The sequence below is a fragment of the Taudactylus pleione genome, unplaced genomic scaffold, assembly GCF_031769625.1.
Source record: "Taudactylus pleione unplaced genomic scaffold, aTauple2 ptg000437l, whole genome shotgun sequence".
NCBI lineage: Eukaryota > Metazoa > Chordata > Amphibia > Anura > Myobatrachidae > Taudactylus > Taudactylus pleione.
Window position 1 is genome coordinate 4,246,925 of NW_028284839.1, and position 18,476 is coordinate 4,265,400.

The following is an 18,476-nucleotide window of genomic DNA, read 5'->3' on the forward strand; positions in this document are numbered from 1 at the left end:
CCCCCGGGTCAAACACATCCCTGATTTTAGAAATACCTCTATCTCTCCAGTGCAGAAAAAAAGGGTTCTCAAGACCAGGGGGTAAATTTACTAAAGTGACAGTTTTTAGAATTGATTTTTAAAAGTGATGTTGCCCATAACAACCAATCAGATTCTTGCTAATATCTTCTAGAAGGTGCTAATTAAATGTGAAGTAGAATCTGATTGGTTGCTATGGGCAACATCACTTTTAAAACTCACTTCTAAAAACTCTTGCTTTAGTAAATTTACCCCCAGGAGGGAAAAGTGGATTACCCCTAAAGGAAATAAATTTGGAAGCTGTATAAGGCCTGGACAATTTAGAGCAAATAGCAGATAGGTGTCATAGAACAGAATATTGTTATAAATATGACTGGGTATGAGTCTCTTGGGCATATGGAGCAAAGCTGCTGCAGAATAAGGGGCAAATGATCTGATTCAAAAGGAGCATGGGCGTATGCTTCTCTAGATTTTAGCCAGTTACTGATATATCTAAAAAAGATAGCCTTAGAGAACATATTAATGTTAGGTAAACCCAGTCCACCCTTTTCCCTAGGCAACTGCAATTTGGAGGCAGCTATTCTTGGACGCTTACCCTTCCATAGGAGTTCCCCAAAAATGTTGGTGCAGAATTTTATGTGTAAGAGTGAGATGGAAATGGGAAGCATTTGGATGGTATAGGAAAGTTTGGGGAAAACCACAATTTTAATCAGAGCTAGGCGGCCTAGCAGGAACAAAGGTAAAAGCTTCCAGGCCTCCAGCAATTTAATCATCTGGGTTAATACTGGGGTGAAATTCAGGTTATAAAGGGAGGACAACACTAAGGGAATGGTTATACCAAGATATGTATACTAGAGGTGGTAATACGAAAATGACCGTAAGCTGGGTCTTTCAGATCTTCATTAGTGATAGAACCCAAAGATAGCAATTCAGACTTATGCAAGTTAATCTTATATGCCGCAAAAGAACCAAAATTGGACAACAATGTTATAATGGCAGGTATAGAATTTGTCGGGTTTGAGGCAAAGGCCAACATATCGTCCGCAAAGAGCGAGAGTTTAAGCTCCGTCTGCCCAATAAAAAGATTCCAGTAAATTCAGCCAATGAATGAAGGTCTAGAGCAAGCAGCTCTAGTGCCACAGCAAATAATAAAGGGGACATGGGGCATCCCTGGCGCGTACCTAGGCAAACCTGAAATGGAGAAGATAAACAACCATTGCTGGACATTAAGAACTATCTTAAAGAAGAACAAGAAGTCCTGGAAGTGATGATATGGACTCCACAGAGCCCTGATCTCAACATAATCGAAGATCTGTGATTAGTTCTCCAAGATGTTTGAAATAACCTCGCAGTGATCCAGCGGGGCAAAAAAAAATTGTGGGTCCCAGGGACCCCTCACTTTAAAAAATTGGGGTCCTACTCCACAGGTTCTGGGTTCCATCACATATTATGGGGGGTGGGGGCAGGGAGCAGTTGAGACAGTTCTGGGGGCAGGTAGCAATTGGGGTAGAGCTTTGGGTATTGGCAGGGAGATGTTGGGGTAGAGGGGAGTAAGGGCAGGCAGTGCCACGGATATAGAGGGGTAGGTGCAGACAGCAGTTATGACAGTGCTGGGGGGCAAGGGGCGGGGGGCTAGGGGCAGGCAGTGCTAGGGGGAGGGAGGGAGCAAGGGTAGAAAGCTGACACTGTACTGGGGGGCAAGGAGGGGGTTAGGGGCATGCAGTACTGGGGGTATGGAGTGGGCAAAGGTAGATAGCAGCTGGGGCAGTATTGGGGTAAGGAAGGGGCTGGAGCACGCAGTGCTTGAGGATAGGGAAGGAGCAAGGGTAGACAGCAGTCATTTAAGGGGAATTAGCGAGAGAGAGGAGTACTGTGTGACTGAAGCAGAAAGAGGAGTGCTGTGCAGGCAGTTGTACTGAACTTCCTACCTTAGGTCTGTTGAACCATCATCAAAGGAATTTATCAAAGGTCCTGAAGCAGATGAAACGCGTTGGTAGGCTTTATCCACTTACCATCATGAACTTTTGAATATCCTTTTTAAGATAAGCGCTTGATCCATCCTTGTCCTATGTTCCCTTTTTTTATGGTATTCATTTGTCGTTTTTTTTATGACGTTTAATCTATCTTGAAGTTTTTTTTATCAATGAATTGTTGTTTTTTTTTTTTTTTTATTTGGGCACTTTGGTATATTGTTTTTGCATATAAGTTTATTGATATATTTATTATATGGAATAGATTATTGGTTCTACGCAGATACTGTAATCTTTGCACTATGCACTTTATTGAAGCCGAATAATAGGCACATAACACTTTCTTTTCAAACAGACAGTCAACTCAGGCTTACACAGGCATTATGCACTTTTTTTTCCATTATTCACATTTTATTGCTGCTTAATTTTGTTGCACGAATTTGTATTGTTTATTCATTGGGTTACATATATGTTTTTATGTTTTATTGATTTATGTATCCATAGTTCAGATTGGTATTGTGTTTAAACACTGCAGGCGTTTGTTGTCAACCCCATACATTACCTGAAATCTATTTGGTGGATTGCCACCGCCACAATCCAGTTGTAGAGCTGACACCCACAAAAATTGGGGGTGTCAGCCAGATAGGTGTTACCTATCTGGCGCTGAAATAATTCTCTCTCCCCCTCTCTCTCTCTCCCTCTCTCTCTCTCCCCCCTCTCTCCCCTCCTCTCTCTCTCTCTCTCTCTCCCCCCTCTCTCCCCCCCTCTCTCTCTCTCCCCCCTCTCTCTCCCCCCTCTCTCTCTCTCTCTCTCCCCTCTCCCTCTCTCTCCCCCCTCTCCCTCTCTCTCCCCCCTCTCTGTCTCCCCTCTCTGTCTCCCCTCTCTCTCTCTCTCCCCTCTCTCTCTCTCTCCCCTCTCTCTCTCTCTCCCCTCTCTCTCTCTCTCTCTCCCCCCTCTCTCTCTTTATCTTACTACTCCTATGCATCACACTACTTGAAAAGTTTTAATTATATGTCTCACAGTTATGTAATCCAGTTTTCAATATTTTTCTTCTAATGAAGCAAATTAAATATAGGTACAACTAAATCAGAGTCTGCTCTCATACAGATGAGTCAGTCACGCATAAAACCCCCTTGGTGCGCGCCAGCTCAAAATGTGCTTCTGGGAGTGATAAAACTACATTGATAGATTACCCTGGATTATCAACAATGTATTTAATATATAGCTTTGTAATACCAGATCCATATTCATATAGCCTCGAGATAATTGCAGAATACTCATTTACTTCTATATAACATTATTGGAAGTTTAAAAGTGCTAGATTTACTAAAATCTACAAAAAGGATATCAAAATACAGCAACCCGCGCACCCAATCATTGGACTGGTCAAAGCCCATCGCCGATTGGCTGCTCCATTTTATAATGCTTTTGCTTCATGTTAGTAAATCACCCTCTAGGCTCTCTTCGTGTTTACAAGGCTGAACCATGAGGGTAGGGTCATTGCAAGGAGCGTCACCTGTTGGCAAGCCGTAGGTGTATATACAGAGAAGCACTTGGCAGAGACCGCACACATTTAAAAATGCATGTATCTTTTGTGCTGACAGTTTTGTTCCTGGTAGGGCCCACACAGGAGATTTGCTTGCTCAGCGATAGACACAGCTGTCCGGATTTGCATGAAACCACCGGGCTCATCCTTATTAAGCAGTGCTATTTTGTAGAGCAAAGGTTATTGGTAAATCATTTGTTACACAGCATAACTTTTCATTAAATACGGATTTAAGAAGACATACGAGATAAAAAAAAAAAAAAAAAAAACTATTTTAATTAACTCTTCTAAATTTACTTAGCTTTTAATTTTCTATGGATAACATTTTGTTTCAGAAAGGTAGGTGAGGTGAGAATAAGGTATAAATACTCAGAGTTTTGATCATTTCCAGGTGTCCTTAATGACCTATGATCTCCCCAGCACTCTAATTTGTCTCCCCATGTTGCTTTTAAGAGGAAGCAGCACAAACCAGACATCAGCAGTTGTCTAGAAATTTTCTCGCACCTGAGTTCTGGAATACAGTTAGTTTCCCCCTTTGCTTGCCCATAGCAATCTTTGCCCTTCAGCACACTGTAGCTAAATCAACAAAAAATACTTAAATCCTACATAATAGAGATTCAGAGGTATTTGTTACATACATTTGCAAATATATGAATAAGCGCCAAGCCAATCGTCAAGGTTTCCTCTATACTAGCGTCCCTAACATTAAGGGGTTCACGTCAGAGTAGCAGGGTACCCCCAAAAAAATTCCAGCCAAGGACTCCCCAGGGCATCACACGAAAAGAGGAAAAAAGGTGATAGTGAAGTGTAAAGAATAGATGTGTAAGGATAAATCAATAAGTGTTAATGAAATGTGAAAGAATTAAAATTACATAAATAATAAACAATTCACATAGAATATTTTTAGCACTTTTCTAATTAAGTGGTGATGCCATGAAAAAGGTCCAGCCAGAGCCACTCCGGGGCCCCACTCCCAAACACTCACCCCAAAATAATTATTGCTACATAATAGTAGCACCCACTCTGGGTCATATAATTACAAATTGGTGTACTGCATGATATCAGCACATGTATAAGCTGAGAGCTAACTCACCTTGGAGCTACCCCAAAAACCTCCACATTTTTCTGTGTTCAGTGTTAACCCCGCCCTTTACAAGCACCTGTGCTAAGTCATTAAGCTTATCTGAGCAACCACCACACTTTTTGTTTCCATAACAATCTTTGCATACATTTTAGGGATGCTTCATTCGACGATACAACAGTGGCTGTATGTACACACAGATTATATTTGGAAATGCAGATATTTCATTCTGCATTTGTCCGGTTTGAAAACACACTGGTAATTATGACATATAGTTTACCATCAGAAATAAAGCTTTATACACACATTTGTTACTTTTAATTCACACATATAAATATATATAAAGTTTCCTAAGTTTCATGGCTGGACAAGTGACCATGTGATCTGATACAAACTGGTTACGCGTTTCACTATTTCTGAACTTCGCCAGTCCGTAGGAAAATTTAAGTGAGTGTGTTGTATTCCAATTCCATGTCTAATGGGGCCCTTTAAATATGAAGTTTATGACTTAGCAGGGCTTTAAACTGAATAAACAATTCCTAGTGACTCCTTTTGTCATTCGTTACATTCATTTAATTTGTGTTGTATTTAATTCTCTCTGCTAGTTTGTGGATTTGTCTTTTATGTGACATTGGTGTTTTATTCAGGTATTGTGTATAGCACAAAGTGAGGATCAGTTTGTAAGATTACAGGATCATTTCATTTTGCGACGAGTGGATTACATAACTGTGACAAACTAATCTCCATAGCAAACGTATAAATCAATCATCTAGAGCAATTGGGTATTCTGATGAGTCCGTTCATTGTTCATGGATCATTTTACACAGTCTTCAAAAAGCTATTTATTCCATTACGCCTTTAGGAGCTGTCCTCATAATTTCTACTTGTAAAGCTGTCAGGCATGCAGGGTGGTCACCTGGGGGTGATCACTCAGCATGGCATACTTGAATTAGCACCTAGTTATGCCCAGGACCAGCCACAAACGGAGTTGCGGCTGAGATACCTCTGACTGAATGACCCTTAGATGTGTACGCTCCACTACAGAGCATGTGAAATGCGTGCGCAAAATAGCAACGTCCATCTGCGTAGCTCGGTGATACAGAACATACTGATGTTGACCTGGTCATAAGTTAAACTTTTAAGTGTTAACTGTTGTGCAGTTGTTGAAGTGATACCGTGTAGGGTTTTTCTCAGTTTGGACTGCTTTATAATTTTAAATCAATTTCCCGCTCCCTTATTTGATTGTTGAGTCTGTCACCTGTGACCCTATTCCTTCACCATTGAGGGGATTGGGAACCGGGACAGCTGATGGAATCCGATCTCTACAAGAATGCACCTGATTTGCTGCAACCGATTACTGGCTCCCCTCCCCTATGCTTCAGGAAGCTGATGTTCTGTTTGTATTCTCGTTGATGCTGGATAAAGCATGGCCTGATTTTTACCTAGTGTAGCCCCTTCTCTTCTAAATTAAGAGACTTAAACCATCCAGGTAGCTGGGTTGAAAATAGTTTTTCTTTTAAAAAAAAAAAAAAAAAAATCAGTCCCTGCTCCAGTCTGGAGCTTACACTCTATATTCTCTACCACATGCTCACACACATACTTACACACTAGGGTTAATTTTTGTTGGGAGCCAATTAACCTACCTGTATATTTTTGGAGTATGGGTGGAAACCGGAGCACCCAGAGGAAACCCACACAAGCACAGGGAGAATATACAAACGCCACACAGTTAGGACTGTAGTGGGAATCAAACCCATGACCTAAGTGCTGTGAGGCAGTAATGCTAACCATTACACAGTCTGTGCTGCCCACATAATTGTTTTGTAAAATGATGCAACCATACGTTTTCTACATCAGGGTCAATAGGGATCCACAGGATACCTTGAGGTATAGATGGTGATGGGAGTCATCTGGGCACCACGCAGTTCATTTTTTTTCTTACCAGGATGCACCGGGTCCCTCTCCTATACCCCGCCCCCCGGAAAAGGCACCTCAGTTTTAGTTGGGTGCCCGGCCGGAGTCGGGTCACTGAATACGCGGGGAGACTGTTTCAGCCCCTGAAGAGTGTTTTTGAAGAATTCTTGCAGAGTGAACAGCACAGGCAGTCCAGCAGGATGCCTGCGATGTCTCTCCGTCATCCCGCCGGCGCCAAGACGCTGGTACAGATCCTGGGATCTCGGCGGGAGTCTTGGCTAGCAAGGACCCCGGAGGCTCCTTGAAATGAGGTTGGGCGTGACGGAGAGCAAGGTAAGCGGCGGTGACTTGCCGAACACAGTCCGATTCCCTCAGGGCTGGGGGCTCCCTGGGGATGACAGCGATGGAGCCAGGCACTGAGACCTGCGCTTCCACAGTAGTTGATTGGTAGTGCCACCTGTGCTAGAGTAATTGTAACTGTATCTTTACTTTCTTCTGTCAGCCATTTTACTCTCCCTGTTCCTTTTTGGTTCATAGCCCCTTTCAGTACACGTGCTATCAGGGTGGTATATTGCCAAACAGTTAATTTTACTGTGTGGTGGGTCACATACGGGTCATAGACTTTATCCCCTCTATTTCTACAATGTCTGATATTGAGGAGGATGTGCAAAATCCTGCTCCTGTCCTGCTTTCAGCCATAAAATGTAAGGCAGGAACAGGGCAGGGAGAGTTGGTCCGGGAGGGCTTATGGGGGGCATGCTTTACCCTGGCTGACCCCTCTATTATTTCTGGTGCGGCTCATGAACCTTCTTGGGCTTGCATTGCACAGGTCCTGTGTTTCCCCAGATAGGGTTCGCACAGCGGGCGGTCACACTGTCTCCCCTGCAAGGTTTCTCTGGGCAGGTAATGGTGGCCCAGAGCCTTCTGCAGCAGCCAGCTCAAGGGATTTCTCACCCGGTGTGGGTAAATTCTTTCTCTTCTACGGTGAAAAATCTGACTGAAATTTTACAGGGAGAATCCTCACATAGACCGGCTAAGAGACTGTTGTTGTCTTCTCAATCTACTCATTATGATGATGATGACAGATGATGGAGAAATTCTGGATGAACTATCGGACTCTGAGCCCTCCTCACAGGAGACGGAGTCTAGGTCAAAAATCTATATTCCAGGCTGATACGGGCGGTCCGTTTGGCCATGGTTATAGAAGACGAGGAGCCTCCAGCGTCCAAAGGCAAATGTGCTTACTTCAAGGATGTTAAGGCTTCGATTGCCATTTTTCCCTTGTCAGGCTAACTTATGGAATATGTGGAGGAGGCATGGAAATCTCCTGGTAAACGGTTCCAGCCCAAAAGGCACCTAGCTTATGCCTATCCCTTTGCTGAGGATTATTTCTCCAAATGGGAAACACCCCCTCAGATGGACTCTCATGATTACGCGCTTAGTCAAGAGTGCGACCCTGCCTATGCTGTCCGTGTCTTCTCTGAAAGATACCACGGACAGGAAGGTGTAGATTTGTTTGAAGTCTTTATATTCCCTGTCAGGGGCAGCTATTAGACTGGCCATGGCTATATGCTGGGTGGCCAGAGCTATGGAACGCTGAGTGGACTCTTTGGAGGAGTCGTTTGCCTGGTGGATAATCTCCGAGATTAGGCTACATACATAAATGAAGCAGCTTTGGATGTCTGTCTCAACCTCACGGGTTTCAGCTGCAGCGATTTCTGCTCGGCGCTCTCTGTGGCTGCGCTCTTGGAGAGCTGATGCGGATTCCAAGAACGGTTTGGAGGATTTACCTTATAATGGTCAAGTCCTGTTTGGACCGGACTTGGACAAGATTGTGGACATGTTGGCAGCAGCTAAATCTGCTTGTCTGCCTTCTGCTCCTGCCCCCTCGGGGGGCCAGATCCTAGTCCTGTCAGTCCTATCGGGCACAGGGTAAGCCTAAATCTCAGTCCTTTCCTAGACAGTCTGCCAACAAGAAACCTCCAAGCCCAAGAGACATGCTTGGAGTGCTAGACGTCCGACTGCTAAATCTGACGGCAAATCCTCAGCCTGACGGGATGGGCCTCCCCTTGGGGGACCCCAGGGTAAGAGGCCGACTTCTTCAGTTCGCCCAGTTCTGGTACCAGACCACAGACAACTGGGTAAGGGAAGTTGTCTCTCACGGGTACGCCCTCTCCTTCCTCAGAAGACTTCCCCATTGGGTTTTTCAGCACAGGTCTTCAGTTAAACAAGGACAAGGCCTTACTAATTCAGACGGCAATACAATCCTTCAAGCGGCGGTCATTGTACCGGTCCCATTGCACCAAAGGGTTACTATTCCAGTCTATTTCTAGTTCAGAAACCGAATGGATCTTTCAGACCTATCCTCAGTCTCAAGACCCTGAACAAATTCCTCAGGGTACCTTGGTTCAGGATGGAAACCCTACACTCCGTTGTACTGGCTATGGAACCTGGGGATTTTATGGTGTCGCTGGATATCCTGGATGCATACCTGCGTATTCTAATTGCTTCATCTCACCAACTTTTTTTTCCGGTTTGCTGTGCAACACCAGCATTTCCAGTTTCAGGCTCTGCCATTTGGCCTTTCTACTGCCCCTCGGATATTTACAAAAATTATGGCGGTGATGGCAGCCAATCTGTGGTTGCAAGGGGTCCGCCTGTTACCCTACCTGGACGACCTGTTTCTACTAGCAGGGTCGCCAGAGGTACTTCATTATCATCTACAGCTGACTATCGGTGCTGCAGACTCACGGATGGTTGATAAATTGGAAGAAGTCCTCTTTGACTCCTGCCCAGAGGATGCTCCACCTGGGAGCTCTGTTGGATTCTCACCAGCAAAAGATCTTTCTAACCACCGAGAAGATCTCCACTTTGCAGACGCGACTATGCAGATGCCTCCACTGTCGCCGAGTGCCCATTCACTCAGCAATGAGATTACTGGGGTCCATGGTGTCGACCTTCGACATGGTGGAATATGCCCAGTTTCATTTCTGGCCTCTGCAGAAATTGATCCTAGCCAGGTGGGACGGATAAGGACACAAACAATGGTGCTTTCTCCGGAGGTGCGTCTGTCTCTGACTTGGTGGTTACAAACGGGTCACCCTCTCCAAGGGGCGTCCCTTTTGGAATCCAGACTGGATTCTCTTGAATACGGACGCCAGTCTCCAGAGTTGGGGCGCAGTGACGGGTCCACACTCGTTTTAGGGTCGGTGGACAGCAGAGGAGTTTGCCCTGCCAATCAACATATTGGAACTTCGGGCAGTCTTTAGGGCTTTGCAACAGGCCAGGCGACTACTTCACGGAAAGCCCATGCAGGTTCAGTCAGACAATGCCACGACGGTGGCTTACATAAATCATCAGGGAGGAACTCTAAGTCAGGCGGCAATGACAGAGGTGTCACATATTCTGACATGGCGGAAGGCAATCTCCCAGCCATAACGGCAGTGTTCATACCAGGAGTGCTCAACTGGGAAGTAGACTTCCTCAGCCGTCGCGACGTGCATCCAGTGGAATGGTCTCTTCTCCAGGACGTGTTTCAACTCCTCGTGGACAAGTGGGCCTCTCTTGTTGTACCCCATTTCTGGTATTTCACCAGGGCAGGGCGGTGCTTCGGATTCGCCCTGGGTTTCTTCCTAAGGTGGTTTCTAGTTTCCACATTACTGAGGAAATTATTGTACCAGCCTTGAATTCTCCAGACCTCTTGGCAGGTGATGCCTCATTGGATGTGGTACGTGCTCTCTGGATTTATGTGGACCGTACCTGTTCCCTTCGGAAGTCAGACTCCTTGTTTGTACTTTTTGGATTCCGCAAGAAGGGATAGCCAGCCAATAAACAAACTTTGGCTAGGTGGATTTGCATGACAATCTCTGAGGCTTACGCTCATGAGGGCCTTCCAGTACCGCCCTCTGTTAGTGCTCATTCTACTCGGTCTGTGGGTCCTTCATGGGCAGCTCGCCGTGGCGCCTCGGCTGTTCAGCTTTGCAAGGCGGCCACACGGTATTCTGTCCGTACCTTTTGTGAGGTATTATGCTTTTGATACCTTCGCCTCTCAGGATGCTTCCTTTGGGCGGTGGATTCTCCTTTCTGCACAGGAGCGTCCCCACCCTTAAGGGGACTGCTTTGGGACATCCCCAAAGTGTCCTGTGGATCACTATGGACCCTGATGTAGAAAAGAAGAGAGATGGTAAGAACTTACCTTTGTTATCTCTCTTTCTACGAAGTCCATACGGTCCACAGGACACCCACCCTGTCGCACCTGTGCTTCAGATGGGCTTTGCTATGGTCTCCGGTTTTCCGGCTCCTTTTCTGTGAAAATGTGATTGTCGTGTGTTCCAGACTTTCTTCTCTCTCTTTTTCTCCTCCGGCCTATGGCTTATTACGTAACTGAGGTGCCTTGGCCGAGGGGTGGGGTATAGAAGAGGGACCCGGTGCATCCTGGGAAGAAACAAAAAGAACTGTGTGGTGCCCGGATAAATACCCCAAGGTATACTGTGGACCATATGGACTTAGTAGAAAGAGAGATGACAAAGGTAAGTTCTTACTATATCTCTTCTTTTTTGAGAAATGAAATTATAAGTTTTTACCGCTTCTCCCTGGTTTAATGCGTCGGGATTTAGTTCAGTAAGTTGCTGGTGTGAGCTGAAGTTCCGGCGACAAATGATCCTTCACAGCCAATGTGCAGCTAGACTTCCTATAGAAAGGTTGCCACGAGCACATGTTCCTACCAGTACGCGGTCTGGTCCCACAGTCCCTTATACTCATGAGTAATTACACTTGATCAGAAGAAGGCTAATTTCATGTAGACGTGTAAAAAGTTCAACTTCAAAGATACCATAAAGTTTAAATATATGGTACTGTGCAAAAGTTTTAAGCAGGTGTGGAAAAAATGCTGCAAAGTGAGAATGCTTTCAAAAACAGAAGTGTTAATAGTTTTTATTTTTTATCAATTAACAAAATGCAAAGTGAATGAACAGAAGAGAAATCTAAATCAAATCCATATTTGGCGTTACCGCCCTTTGCCTTCAAACCAGCATCAATTCTTCTGTAACATTTAAAAAGTACAGTCAGGAAGCCATGGCCACATAAATCTCGGAAGGCCAGCAGATGGACATCCTTGATTTAATTAAAGAAATTTGTATTCGTTAGTTAATTGTTTAATGAGAAGTCTTGCTCACACAGTCCTACGTGTACCTCCTGGCCATACACAGTGCTCCCATTTTCTGCCGTATGTGATGCACAATTATCTATAGTCCTGTTCTGCTAAGTAAACAGATTTCTTATTGTGATGATTCTTCATGTTTTTAATCTGTTCGACTCTTCTAATTAACATCATTTTGAACCCTTGTTTATTAATTAGTAACTTGTATATGAGATTGTGCCGTCTCGGTTTCATCATGCAGAGCTGCATTGAATGGAATCTCCTTTACATGTTGTGTATTTCCGCCATGTAGGAACACGGGGCCTGATTCAGCAAGGATCACTGATGCGATCGCGGCAACAAGCGCTTACGCAGTTTTGCTGCAAAATTCTGCAAATGACTGCGATCGCAATGCCGCTGCAGCACAACATAAAGACGCCCACTTCCCTTTACTCACATCCGTAATAGCGTGCAAGTCTGCGCAAACATCGGTACCATCGGAGCCTCACGCACAATTAAGGCAGGTCACACCTGCAGGGGCTTAATTATGCACGCCCCTGTAACGGCGTTCAAACGCACTGACACGCTTGCGTTTCGCAGACCACCCCCGTCACCACCCCTAAACGGTACTTTCTGTCAATCACACTGCGATGGGTCTGCGAAGTCACTGCGATTGCAGTGGCTGTTTTGCGCACTACGATGCTTGCGCTGAACGCAACAATCGACCGGGTGCGTAAGTTTTTGCACTTACGATCCTTGCTGAATGAGGCCCGTAGTTAACAAATCTCTATACTGGTTGCCAAAGGAAATTTTGTATGGAAAGGAATAATTTATGCCACTTGCAGTAGAGACGAAACAACAAGAGCGTTCCCCTGACATTTAGCTTCTATAGTGTCCATGTTCTTGACATTTCCTACTGATTCCATTTGAGATCGTTGCATTATTGAGTATGTAGGCAAAATTATCCTGATTAAATAGCAAGCACAGCCATTATTTGCCATGGGTATATAATAAATGCTGTGTAACCGAAACAAATGATATACATGGAATAGGTGGAGCGCTTATACTAAATATCTCCACCAGTGGTGTATCTACCCTTTGGCCAGGATGGCACTCTCCGAGGAGGGGGGGGGGGGGGGACGCTATTTACCTGGCGCCCAGCATCCGTCTCTGCAGCCAGGTCTCTGGCCGCAAGCACAAGCTCTTTTCCAAGGAGCTTTCTATACTTATATGATATTAGTGAAGCATAGCCCTCTTATATAGCACTTTATACCATTCAGATTAGGGAGACTAAAAATATTATAATATTATTATAAAACTTACCATATGCTAATCACCTTTATTTATTATTGTCAACTAAGTGAGCAGAAAGTGCAAATATTAGTCTCTTTCTTTGCCAGGTGCGTGACTCACTTCCCGAGCTGGCGACCTTGTTAGGACTGGAGAGAGGGGCTTCTCTTCCTAAACAGAGAGTGACTGACCGATTGCAGCAGAATTGCACAGTGTGAATGGGTTGATACTGTGCTGGATATTGTCTACCCGGCACTGGGATATAGGACCCCCACAATTGATTCACCTCCTTTGCCGCGTGCCAGCATCTCTTGCGCTTTTCAGTGCATACTTTTCCTGATCTGTGCATGTGCGGTATAGATGGGGGGCACAGACACTGCACAGGTGCAGATCAGAATTCCTGCTTTACATCTACCAAGGTATTGGGATCTGTAAGATTTGCAACCTGGCTTTTATACGTGTAGAGTAACCTTGTATTTAAGATGTGATTATGCTGTAACCAGCAATTAGTCATCATTAGTATCAGGACTTCTGTGCCACCGTTTGCTGGGTGCAAGAGAAACGGGCGCCAAATTTCCTTTTGCACGCCACAAACGTGCGCAAGAGTTGGCCCACACGACTTTGATACTCCCAGGAGACCTATCGGTTCCGTGCAATTGCATAGTCTCCTCCTACAAAGAGTGGCCCCTAGACAGACCTATCGGGCCATCGACCCTTACAAGCTCCGTCCGTGGGTGTATGCATGGAGGGCGCATGTACAGTTTGCAGAATACTGCGGGTTTCTGTGGGGTAAGGGTGGAGAGCACTTTATTACTTGATATGATTGAAGAGGACTATTCATGTATCATGTGCATCGTGCTCAGACGCACAGGCACAGCCGTAATGCGCCCATGGAGACTAATTTAAAAATGTTGCTAACATTCTGAGTTCACTTTTTGTGTAATACTATAAAGGGGAAAGTGCATGTATTGCATTGTAAGGTGGCACTCTATACTAGTTGGGTGTTTGCCATTAGGCTTACATCTGCCCCTAATTCATGGATTTGCTCTAAGATGAATCTGAGGTCCAGCCATTAAGTACATCTGTTCCTCAAAAAGATACAGCAATGTTTTTACGATGTGGCTCCCTTATTTGATTACCATTATCTACCAGAGATCATGTCAGAAATGTGGTCAGACTGCCAACTTGGTATAATATGGAGGTGGTACTGTAGATAAAGGGTTCCCCCCCATTTATACTTGGGTCACTGCTTGATGTATCCGTCAGGTTTTATTTTATGTTTTTTTTGTTTCATTATTTTAGACTTTTTGATGTTATGTATGGTCTCATCATATTCTATTTGATATTGTTTCTCTATGTATCATTATCCTGATGGAATACATTTCCGTACTTTGATTACTGTTATACTTTTTTGTTTTATTATGTATTTGTTTATATGTGGTGTGATTACTCCAATAAAAAAAAAAAATATATATGTGTGTGTGTGTGTGTGTGTAAACATGTGTGTATATATATATATATATATATATATATATGTATGTATATATATATATAAAGACTTAAGGTGCGTATCCACTACACGATATAATGAACTATATAGTTATTGTTCATCGTCCGCAATACCGTGCAGTGGATGTGCCGTCAAATGACCAGCGATGCCCGCTCCCACTGGTCGTTGACTCCGTCGCTCATCGACCGAACCAGCTGTCCAACCTGAGGATATCGTCAGGTTGTGCAGGTACGGGGATGAAGGAGGTTGCCGACACTGAACGATATATCATTCAGTGTGGGCTCAATGTCCACTGCACAGTATAATGAACGGTAACGATATCGTTCAATCATTCATTATATCGTATAGTGGTTACGCGGCTTAACGCATGTTACAGTCGTTCATAGAGGGTGTCCTTGTGCGTGTGTGGAGGGCGGGGGGAGGGGGCGGGGGATGTATTGGCTGGTTGGTTGTTTTCTATTTGTAGATGAAAAAAATGTACACCAGATATTGAAAAGATGTGGATGATATTCTTGTTGTACACTAACCTTGCATAGACCTTTCCCTAGGTTCCAGAGATTGAGCCAGGGTTTATAGATTTGTTTCTGGAAATGTTCCTCCTTTCTGAATTAGCCATGTGAACTATTTAAAGTCCAGAAAACAATATTCACTATATCTTCCTGTTCATATGAGCTTTATAAATTAATATTTCTTGCAGGAGTATTTCATGGTGCCACGCATGTACACAGTCTAGGCACGGAGGTGGAAACCTGAGACTCCTCTCTAGCGAAGCTGCACCCTTTAGGCTACAGAGACTAACGCCATCTGAACATGGTGTTAGCTGTTAGGGCAAGTTCCAAAAAGCTAATAAGTTTGAAGCTTGATAAATGACTTCAGATTGCCGTCCCCATAGAAAATTAGGGGGATGGTAGTATTGAGAGATAGTGTGGTTAAATTCTGCTTTTGGCCTATAGTTAAAGGGTCCAATGGTAATATTTGCATTAATCATGCTAAAACAGACCTTTCCACATGCTTCAAAGTAAATAAATATTTGACTAATGGGCCCCTTGATGTGGTCCGATGCATCAGCTTGGTAGCGATTAAAATTGGAATTTCATTAAAATGTTGGAAATTATATAAGGGACAGGCAGGGGAACCTTGCACATGAATAAAATATATTAAGTGCATTTATCAACATTAGCACAGTTACAGATATAAGAATTAATACTGTTATGCTTGCTCTGGCTTCACGCTCCCTTATTTGTGACTTTGGAATATGACTTCTTATTTTACAGATGGCTGAGCAATTAATGACGCTGGCTTATGACAACGGAATAAACCTTTTTGATACAGCAGAAGTTTATGCCGCTGGAAAGTGAGTATATTGGCGTGTTTCTTTCTGCAAAAATATTCTATTAGTACAATGATTTTCAGCAGGCTGGAAACTACGGATACACAATGTAATCCAGGTTCCAATGCTACTTTGGTTTTTCAGACACTCAATGAATTAAATATTCCTACTTCATACCCGCATAATTCAGAGAATACAGTCTGTCAATACTAGTTCCATCACTGATACCAGTGAGAAACCATTTCTATGACTTTAATAAACAGAGCTATAGGCTAACACATTTTAGACTAAACATGCAACTATTAAGCATTAAATGGACAATGAAAGTCAATTTATCCTCACTTTATATGGCAATGTATTTATTACCACTTATTTATATAGCTCGCACATATTCCACAGCACTTTACAGAGAATATTTAGTCATCCATATCAATCCCTGCGTCAGTGAAGCTTACAAGCCTGTCCACAAGCATACATTAGAGTTTTATTTTTATCAGAACCCAAGTAACCTACCACTATGTATTTGGATTGTGGGAGGAATCTGGAGCACCCAGAGGAAACCCACGCAATGATGGGGGGGCCATATGAACACACATAGGGCCTCGGTGGGAATCAAACTCAATACCTCAGAGCTGCGAGGCAGTAATGCTAATCACTACACCCATGAGCTGGACCTGTGCATACTCAAAAGAGGGAACCGCTATGATTTCCTGAGATCTTTTCCAAGGCTGGTGCCACAGGATTGCTGGGCTCCACTCAACACTGGGCCTAGAGCCGCCATGCTCCACTGCAGTGGAGATGGTTCTGACACTGTCTAAGGCAACCCTTGTTGTGTAGGGGTGTAAGAGACAACCTGTTTCGAGAGAGTGGAAGATGGGAAGTAGAGTGTTCTGGTGGAACATATGTTGGTGTGGAGGTAAGGAGAGCTTAGAGGGCAGCTAAACCTGACTTGTTTAAAAGCGCGGATGTATGCTTTGATAGATCTGTCGAGATCTAGAAGACATGACGTGGGTAACCTAAGTTACAAGGATGAACTGGTCCAGTAAAGTGGCTCAAACTAAGCCTGAGCCATAGCCACCTAGGAACACATAAGGCTGGGTCAAAAACTCGATACTGCCATTGGCTCCTTTCTGTATAAAGCAGTTACATTGTAGGCATAGTAGGAATGTCCATTAAAAACAGATTGCTCACAACTATCTATGTTTCCGATGATGATTCTTTTGCCATTCGATAACAGGGACTGTAGTGATTGCCGCTATCACATTATTCTTTTTGATAGGAGTTCTCCCAATGTGTGGTGATGTAATACACCACACGGAGAAACATGGCCCCAGCGGCAGAGCTCCTTTGCGCATGTGCATACGCGCAACTGCGCTAACACTGTTTTTTTGAACCATAAAATGGTATGGAAACCATGCTCATATACCATCGAAAGGCGATTTATGATGGCAGAGCTGCCTCGACTATTCAGTTCTGCTCTTCTGATGACCATCCCTACTGAATAATCTTATGGTGCATACACACGGTCAGACTTTGTTGGACGATAGGAACGATAACGATATCGTTCATATCGTCCATTTTTTGGCCCCCTCCAACCCCCAAATGACGGACGATGCGCGGGCAGAGATGGTCGATAACGACCATCGCCTGTGCATGCAGTCCAACCTGATCGATAACAACCAGGTTATGGGTCGTTTGGTAGTTGGTGGTGTGCTGGAGGATCGATATCGACCATCCAGCACATGCAGGACGATCAGACAACGATCAGAGATTGCGCAGCATTCTAAATCCATGATAAACTAATCCATGATAACCCTGAAGGTGACCTACAGTAGATTCCATTATTTTAATAATCTGCTTTTGTGCATCACTTTGTTTATCTAGTGCCAGCATGTTATGCAGAGCCGCGCAGCGAGCATGTAACCAGTCCCTTGCCCATTGGATCTTGCACACTCTAGGATCAATTTGTTTATTTATTTTTTTCAACCAGTCTTTAATTTTTTTTCTTTTTCCTGGACTGTGGGAGACGAGTGGAGCATGTGGAAAAAACCCACGTAAACATGTGAAGAACGCACAAACTTGAGTTTTACATGTATATTTTATGTGACTGCTAGTAACTTTAGTATATGGAAACGCACATTTTAGGTTTAGTGATCTTTAGGTTGTATTAACCATTTAATAGCTACAAAGGAAGTTATTTGATGAAAGTATACTTGCCTTGGAGTAATGATGATGATGATCGAGGCAAGTAAATACTTAGTAGGGCTTTGCTGCATACCGCCATGGGACTAAAGGAAGCTGCAATGCTGGGTTAGGGCGGGTTTTTTTGTTTGTTTTTCAGTCTTTCTCTAATTTCTAACCAACTACTTTTATCCCTTTTTTTATTTCTCCCGCTTGGAGATGAAGGGTTATAATAATTTTAGGGTTCCAAAGCCAACCCAAATATGTTTCAAAGGATATCAGCCGGCCAGTTTGTGGGCTGAAATAAAATGCCTGGGGATGTTTCTAGGAACCATTGGCCTAGCCCTGCGTACAAGCCAGGCTTGGCCTTCAGGAATATACTAGCGAAATTATATTCTGCATTCTGGCACAACAACACAAAGTGGCTGCCTACATTGCGTGCATTCGGCTGGTCCACTTGATTACTCTAGATTACATCTATCACCTGTCCAGGCTAGGC

At 44.0% G+C, this 18,476-nt stretch overlaps 1 protein-coding gene across 10 annotated transcripts in view; it reads left to right on the top strand.

Moving 5' to 3' along the window:
- KCNAB2 (potassium voltage-gated channel subfamily A regulatory beta subunit 2) overlaps positions 1-18,476 on the top strand; it is a 244,950-nt gene that overhangs the window by 188,748 nt on the left and 37,726 nt on the right. For all 10 annotated transcript variants that reach the window (XR_015869848.1, XM_088447733.1, XM_088447738.1 and 7 more), the window contains one exon: positions 15,741-15,820. Coding sequence is in view for 9 of the 10 variants with exons in the window: in XM_088447733.1 (XP_088303859.1) it covers positions 15,741-15,820 (80 nt within the window). In the remaining variant the exon portion in view is untranslated. The remainder of the gene's footprint in view (positions 1-15,740; positions 15,821-18,476) is intronic.